At 40.6% G+C, this 8,864-nt stretch overlaps 1 protein-coding gene across 1 annotated transcript; it reads left to right on the forward strand.

Moving 5' to 3' along the window:
• The first annotated feature begins 6,433 nt into the window (after positions 1 to 6,433).
• LOC135710905 (trypsin-7-like) lies at positions 6,434 to 7,476 on the forward strand. The gene is made up of 3 exons (XM_065233613.1): positions 6,434 to 6,660; positions 6,722 to 7,127; positions 7,188 to 7,476. Exons 1-3 carry the CDS (start codon positions 6,434 to 6,436, stop codon positions 7,332 to 7,334), a joined length of 780 nt encoding a protein of 259 aa, XP_065089685.1. The 3' UTR covers positions 7,335 to 7,476.
• The last annotated feature ends 1,388 nt before the right edge of the window (positions 7,477 to 8,864 follow it).

The raw sequence follows: 8,864 nt of genomic DNA on the forward strand, positions 1-8,864 counted from the left end.
TCCCACCAAGGTGGTCATACTTTAAAATAGGCCTGATAGGACTAGAAACTGTAAATAATAATTAAAATCTCACTGTACTAAAGTTGAAAAGACGCATCTGTGTCACTTGAAAAATTCATACATGTAAACCACACAAACACAAGAAATAAAGATCATTTAACTGTTAAAAAAAAAAAAAAAAGGTAGATAGGTTCTACGTCATACTTCGGTCGTGTCTAGGACACAACCCTTTAATTTTTCGTGTTCAACCTATAGTTAAATTCAAATTTCTCTCACTGTACCTTAATTATCACCCACATTTGTCAGGAAAAAGAAACGCAGCTGGCACGCACTTTTTAGTTCCAAAACTTCTGGAATCCTTCCCATGCGTTTAAGCTCTGAAATTGAACGGATTTTCCAAGCATGATTTCTCTGTACCCCTGTAATGTTAAGAAAAATAAATGTTTCATTCACTCGAAGTGGTTTCTGTTTTTAGAAGACAACACACTAATTGATACAGATTTATAACATGCTTCATTAGCATGTACATAGCTGCTTGAAATCAAAAAAAGAATTAAATTTCTAATCCCTCTATTTATCATTACAAGGTGACATTTGTACACACTTTAAAATAAAACTTCTTGAACCAAGGGGTAGGTCACTCCTCACACCGATCTTGGGTCTTCTTTTTTGTCAGTGTGCCTCAAGCGTGCAGCAGGTGTGTCGATTGTGCCGGTTATAGGGCAAGCTGCAATTGTTTGTAAAATACCCATCGCGGCAACCCGGTATTTCTGACACCTTGAATGTTTTGGTTTGAAATCGCAAGGATAACTTGGATTGAGGATGACGCGGGAAGTGGGCGGTGATTTGTGTTCCATAGGGTAATAAAAGTCCTGTGTTTGAGTGCAATATAATTCCCTCAAAGGTAGACCAGAAACCTAGCTTTTCGTGATGTGAAAAGCATCGGTCTATCAGCGGCCAGAAAGAGTTGGAACCGGTGGGGAGCGTTGTTGGAGACCGACTATAGAGGATGACGAATAGACTGCTTTAATTTGTTTTGTGTGAGTTGCAGCATTATTTGAATAAAGGGTACCAATGCGATACTAACTGCCTCTTTTTCTTGAGCCCACTCTAGAACCTACATATCATATTTAGATTTACAGCTTTCCCCCGAAGAATGCATTACCCACTGAGTTGCACCCACCGCTTTGTCTCGATGGGTTTTCAACCAAGTGTGACTAGTTATCCATTGGAACTACTCAGATGCAAAAAATCAGACCGATAGATTGAAACACCGCCGAGCAAAAGCGGTGGGTGCAACTCAGTAGGTAGTTCGTTCTTCGTTCGCTGTATAAGTGAACGGGGGATAGCTGTATGAGTTCCTCTGGTATACTCAATTAGAGGATGTTCCTGAAAATACAGTCAAACAGCACGTAATGTTGTGAACAACTTCAACGACAGTTGTCCAGCAGTGCTCCCATTTTATTTACAACAATTCAATGCCTACAAAATTGTGCCGAAGGTGTGCCGAAGGTGTGCCGAAGGTATATCGAAGGTGTACGGATAGATGTGCCCAAGCTGTGCCGATTCTAATTTCGGCACAATGTGCTGAGTGACTTACCCCTTGACTTGAACCACACAACATATGTGGAACTTCATGCAAAACTGCTGATTAAAAGTTGACCCCTTTTTGTGTTTCCTCAGTGGTATAACCAACCGGTGAACACTCGTGTTTATTTCAGTTACCATGGAGACGTAATTTGTGATAAGCCCCGGTTTCTTGAAACGGTCAAACGATCGTTTCATATAGAAGCGTTAAAGTTGGTTGCTCCTAGTGCTTAGGCAATAGGTAAATTCGAGTGCTCGAATCAATTTGTTTTGAAATGACGATGATAGTGGGGTGCCTGTGTTTTCACCCATGTCAATGATTAATGACAGGGAAAATCTAATGATGAATTTTAGAAATCAAGATAGTACCGGAAACAAAACTTGGAATATTGAAAAGATGAAATGAATAGAAGGGAAGTTTATTGGTTGGTCAGGGAGAGCTATTTGGTCTTTCCCTTTTGGACCGCCGAGTGAAGAAGATCAGTACAGAATTTTAAGAAAATCAGTGCAGTGAACAAAACCTATAATAAAATCAAGTACGGTGAAAACTTAAAGAAAAAAAAAATTAAAATGTTGTAATGTGGTTTTTTTCAGAATTTATTAACCTTTTTTTATAAATAAAAAGCACACAAAAACGTGAGTCACGAGTGCGAAAATTGTTTATAAAAGTAAGCGAAGTTTATTTGCAAAAGTGAAGATAGTTTCCTAATCAGTTAAATTTTTTAATTGAAAGGTTTTTCTAGAAAAACAGGCTAAGGTAGCTAAAAGTGAGTTGGAGTAATTTAAGTGAAAAGATTGAGAATTCAGGTAAAGTAGTGGATAAAAACATGTGTGATGTGTTTCTGAGGAGTTTTCTTTGTTTCTACAGAAGCCACTGAGCGGTGGCAACAGCGATTTGGGCTTGTGGCAGGAACGTTCGCTAAACATATTGCGAGGTTATTTTGGACGGTATTTCCATCGGTTCACCTCCCAGAGTGAATTTGAGTCCTTGGTTGGTGGTATCAGGCTTGGTTACCCTGAGTGCTCCTATCGCCTCGTGGTTGCGTACCACTATAGGACATTCGGAGAGCGTTGGTCATCGGATGAAGAACTCGGCCCCACGTGCATCACACGCCTAAAGTGATTGCCTGTTTCGTGGGAAGGTCCACAAGGGGGGAAGGCTGCCAACGCCAGCGTAATCCGCCCGACTCACGTCCTGAAAACCGGAGGTCCTCCGTGCGATACCACCCCACAGAAAAACCGCCCACCGACGCTAGTGCACACTGGAACTATCCCAAACGGTGAATTCCTTATCTAGCGAGTTTCGCCCGGCAATGCCACTCGACGACATCCGCCCCGCCCGGTGCACGCTATTGGTCGCCACTCTGGCGACGCTCCCTTTTTGAGGTGAGGATACGGCGTTGTCTGACCCGGCGATCGTTGCGGTCAAAGCGATCTCCAACCGTCGCATCTTCATCTTGGTCGCGGTGAACAACTTGGCACCGAACCATCGAGCATCATCGAGCCGGTCTGAAGTAGACGGACGAGTGTGGCTCGAACAGGTACCTTTGAGCAGCAACCGTAAGTACGCGAACCATTCTCCTCACACTCACAAGCACACCGATTTATAAGCAGGGACCCTGAATTATATTTAGTAGGGGAAGAAAGCTTTTTTAGGGGTTAGAACGACTCACAAGGGAACACAAAAGGGGGGGAAGGGAAGAGTAGAGGTAGAGCAGGGTTTTGTGAATAAAACAACAACAACAAAAATTAAAACGAGCAAACCATAAATGGATTTTTTGAACCTTTCAAAACCAGGTTTTGTTTTTCGTTAAATCGAATCTGACTTTACTGAACTTGATTTTAATAAACCTATTTCACATGCACTGTATTTTAAAATTTACTCAATCAATTAAAAACAATTGGAAGATAAAATTAGAATAACAAAATTGGGGGGGAAAAAGAACGATTGGACTATTGGACTTGGGACGTTGATGGTTTTTGGTCGTTGGGTTACTCTAGTGGGTGGAATCTGCTGGGTTGAGAAAACTGCTAGCTGGGCACACATATCTGCAATTCTCGGCAGACGACTTCTTCGTCTGGCGCATAAGCCGGAATTTTTTGAGAACCCTAGCAGGATCCCCCTTACACCCTTTCAAATTGTATCATTATTTATGAACGGCCTTATATTTGAAATAACGTTTTAGATTCATCTAGTGATGTCCGATTTTCATTCGAATAATCGTTTAATCGATTAACGAACCGAAAAGTAAACTATTTATAATCGGTTAGATCATGCCGATATAAGCATTAACATCTCCACAGGATCATCACCGATCGTTTCAAACATGTGCTGCACTCTCATTGGTGGAAAAATGGCAGCACAGCGAACAAAAAATAATCGATTAGTTGTTAATCGAGTAATTTAAAAATGGGACATTTCTGATTTTGGTGTGATCTTCCGAGGGGGCATCAAAACCACAAAATTACCTTGAATACGGGGGGTTCTCATTGGATGAAAGGGACCGTGAAAAAAGACACTAAAATAGAAAAATTTTCTTTCGACAGTTTCATCTTAGTATTCATCTTTGGTATAACTGGTATAGTTGTACATCGATCGGTCAAAATTAAATTTTCGTTATTCGACACTGAGTCTTCATATGGGCCAATGTCGGAAACGTAAGCAATGGCTTCTTTCGTAAATATCTTGTATTTCAAAGTCAATCCATGTAACCCAGCATATGGGGACTTTCTCTATACACAAACATCGTGGTGGCTTACTTGAGTGAGTTTTCATTCTCAAGAAATTCGTGGAAAAGTCAGTGTTTACGTTTGTGACATTGGCCCTTATGAAAGAAAATCAGATATTTGGTTGCATGCTCAGTGCACGTTATTTGCTTGTCACTCCCAACATAGTTTACCAATTTTTGAGTAGGTTCAGTTGTAACCGATCTGGGAGAATTCTACCCAAATTGGAGTAGTTTTGAAATAACGTGTAAGTATTGACGTTGACGGTGGCTTTCTAGCTCTTTACTCCTATGGTAAAATCCCAAAGTCTAGCGGATTTTGTCTTATCTCTTCACTCCACCATGGTACCAGTGAGCCACCGTCTTTTCATGCAAAGATTAACAGGATCTTATGAGATTTTGCACTGGAGTGAAAGAGTAAGGTAATGTCTAACATGTTTCTTGCACAGACTCACGTTTTCTTATGGGATTTTACCATAGAAGTAAAGAGTTACAGAGTGACCGAAAAGGCTAATTGTCAAGGTAATGCGAACATTCTTTTTAAGACTATATCTGTGGCACAGGGGGCCTATCAATTGATCTATTAACGAGTGTTTTCAAGTCGATCAGAAGTCAATAAAGCGCATTGTTAACCAGTCATACCAACAATCAATACGAAAGTAACGATTTTAAATTGGCTCACTACTTGACTCAAGCGTTTGGTCCCAAGCAAACGATTAACGTACCCCATTCTAGTATAAATTCTAGTACTACGCAATGTTTGTTGTGATTCGCTATGAAAGTTTGACAGATAAAATGAGGGGTTATTGGTTTTTCCTATGTTTCGAGGGGTGAATCGATTAGCTTGGGACCGAAGAGAGTACCAGAGCTGAGCCAAAAAGTTGAGCACGTTATTTCGGGACCTTCTAGTCTTAGAGTTACCTCTATGGTCATACTGTAGATAACCAGTCAGTAGATCTTTGTGTTGGGATTTGAGCAGAAACATTCGATTTTACGCTATTGAGAAACATAGAGAGGGTTGAAACCTTAAGTATTACAGGTATCGATAAGCGCTCGATTTAATTTGTCATCTTGCAAAATTCTTGTGAATGAAAAGATGCAAGGTTAGCTCAAAACACTGCATATTTTCCACAATATCAAGAGATTTATGTCTGTTTTACGTATTAATTCCAAGAAGAAGAAGTTCCGCTGAAGCTATCAAATGAAGCAAATCCGGAGTGATTTGAGATTTGGGCGTAATTGCATTTGTAAACAAACACGTGAATCACCGATTTCTCGCGAATAAAAGCTCAATCTCAAAAAGTAATAACACTATTATTCCTCTATCATGGTTTGTTTGTGAGATTGAGCTTTTATTAAAGAGCAATCAGTAATTGACGTTTTTCTTTACAAAAACAATTACGCCCAAATCGCAAATCACTCCGGAAATGTACTTCAATTTCTCAACGCACACTATGTTTTTTTTTTTTTCATTATTCAGCTCTTTTTTATACTGGCGGTAGAACTTTGACAGCTTCTTGAGATTTGCAATACTTGTATAGTTGAAGATGCTAATTTCGAATAACAGACTGAAGTGGTAATTTTTATACGATAGATGAGGAGGATATGAAAGTATAGAATTGATAGTTCCGTTTAGATTACGGCAGTGTGAAAATTGCATATAGAGAATAGAAAGCGAGCTAGACAACTTTTAAGGAAGGTACAAATTGGTTTTATCATCTCTCTTTACCAAACTCCCCCTTTGGAGAGGGATGGTGAGGGAGTTCCCTTCCCCCATAGTGAAACTATTCACTTTATAATGATAAAAACCAGATTAAAACAGTATTTTAATTCTATTCGTAATTTTAACACACTACTTGTAATGAAAATTGTACAAAATGGTCTACGTCTGATTGACTACAGTAAATAAATAAATAAATCACCCTGTATATAACAAAAAAAAAATTCAGTAGATAAAATAAGCCGATCTATCTTGTAACACATCCCACCCTCAAATGTTGAAGTACAACCAAACACACGCGCTACTCAATCTGCAATCAAATTGAGTAGGTACTCAACCGTCTTCGATAGTAGTATAAAAAGCAATTCTTCACCCAACCAGGCACGGTAGATGATTCAAAATGTTCACCACCGTAATAACAGTCGTGGCAGTGGCAATCTGCCTTACTCAAACGCACGCAGATCAGCACAGTTCCTTACGAATCGTCAATGGAACCGCCGTGGACATCCGGAACCACCCACACCAGGTGGCAATTGTATCGCGGCCTGGAACCGAAGACGAAAGCGACATCGCAGGAGGAACACTGATCGGTGAACACTGGGTTCTGTCGGCCGCCCATCTGTTCAAGTAACTGGTTTGTGTTGTTAGAATGATGGACAGATATTTGATGAGTCATTCCATCTTTTAGATCAACGAGGGCTTCTTGGTTTGGCGTGCGGGTTGGAGCATCTTCGATGGCAGAAGGTGGAACCGTTATCGAAATTTCTGGTTTGTCGTACCATCCGAACTATAATCCGAAAAATATGGACTGTGACTTTGTATTGTTACGATTGCGAGAACCTTACACGATAGATTCAGTTGGGCGTGCGATACCGATGGTGCAAAGCGGCGAAGAGGTGGCCGATGGAACCACTTGTACGGCTAGCGGATGGGGTACCACGATGGGAACCGGTAGCAATGAGACGCTTCGTGCAGTGCAAGTACCGATTGTGAATCACGAGGTCTGTAGGAAGAACTATGCAGCCTCCAGGTTAAATGTGACGGAAAATATGCTCTGTGCCGGTTATGACGATGGGATGCGGGATTCTTGTACGGTAAGGCTGAACGATTGAAGTTGTTAAAAGTGATAAAATTACTTCATTTTGAATAACTAGGGTGATTCTGGTGGCCCACTGGTGTGCGATGGAAAGCTGGTAGGAGTGATCTCGTGGGGGAGAAAATGTGCTCAAAAGAACTACTACGGTGTATACGCAAAGGTGGCCAATGCCAGAAATTGGATTGAACAAAAGACTGGAATTTAATGTAAAAGTTACTCACAATAAATAAACTGGGGAAATAAGCTTAATTCTAAACTGTAAATTTAATTTGAAGAATGCTAGAAGTTCTCACCATCTGTAAAAACCTCCGTTGAGCACAAAACTAGCAAACGAAATTTATCACATCCCCCAAATCCAATTGCACTGTAAACAAAATTTATGATCGTGATTAAATGTAACAAATTTCTTCCAGGAAAACCATGACGTCTCTCGACGGTGTCCTCATCCTCCGTTGCTTCCGTATGCAACGTGGATATGATGTGTTGTTGTCATCATGCTCATCTCCAAGCAGATACCCTACGCTGCTGATGGTTGGATGGCATGTTGTAACTAGCATAGGAAGAAGTGGTATAGCCGAGTCGTGAAGCGTGCATAATTTTCTTTGCAAACAAAACTCTCAAGAAGCATATCCTTCCGCCTTTCATCCCTCACACAAGCAAGCGAGTAAGCATGCAACCAGGATCCACCCGAGGATCAACGTGTCGCTCGACCAAGTCGTATGTCTTCTGATGCTGGCTGGAGCTACGAACTGGATGTGAAGATGCAGCCGACACGCCTGGGTTGTAGTTGTTTGTTGCTCATTTTTCACGTCTTTTTTGCCGCCCAGCTACCTAAGCTAAACTACATACTTATTCTTAGCAAGCTACATAAAGGGGGGGGGGGTCTGAAGATAGAGAGGTGGCAACAGCATTGTACAAACTTTAGCGCGTCGCGTCGGTCTGTGTTGTCGACGTCGTCGTCACTCTCTGGCCCCCAGAGGGTATGGAACCTCCTCTTGTTGTGTGCCATTATTCTCGGTTCTTTCATCAGAAGTAAACAGCGGAAATTCCATTTCAGTGAACTTTTTCACAGAAACAGGCTCGGTTGGTATTCTAAAGCTGTATTCAGAGATGAGCGTTCATGAGCGGAGCGGAATTTGCGTTGCTAAAATAGAGCGAGAGAGAGAAAAGTACTGCACGCTCATGACTGCATACACCTTTAAAGAATTTCGTCCTGTTGTTTTGCCGCTTGTTGGTGGCAAATTCATCCATACATGGAGACACTGTCGTTTGTTGTTTTGAAATTCTTTTCTTCTCGGGATTTGAGGCGATGTTTCCCTTATGGCTTGTTCGAGTGTTGATGACGGATTAGCTATTTTTATGTATTGTTAGATTAATTCGTGTTTTGTTTAGGCACATCTTGAGATCTTAATTCAACATAAAATTTGCGAGTTTTTATATTTATTTAATTCTTATAATTTAGTTTTCAATTGTTCAATTGTTTCATCAGTAGCTCGTTGCTTGTTCAATTTTTTCGTTTTGCTTTTTGGTTTTTACTTTTTGCTATTCGATTTGACTTTAAGTATGAAGTTGAGGTTTGCATTATCTTATATTGTTTGTTCATGCCCATCTGTCTACGGCGAGGGAGATTTAATAATTGACACTTATGTACCTTTTCCCTAGTCAACGGTCATAGTAATGACGGTAATGGTTAATATACATTGAATTACGGCTACGCAATGCTAATGCAATTGAG

The sequence above is a fragment of the Ochlerotatus camptorhynchus genome, unplaced genomic scaffold, assembly GCF_037179485.1.
Source record: "Ochlerotatus camptorhynchus isolate MF236.1 unplaced genomic scaffold, CSIRO-AGI_Acam_v1.1 ptg000406l, whole genome shotgun sequence".
Taxonomy (NCBI): domain Eukaryota; kingdom Metazoa; phylum Arthropoda; class Insecta; order Diptera; family Culicidae; genus Ochlerotatus; species Ochlerotatus camptorhynchus.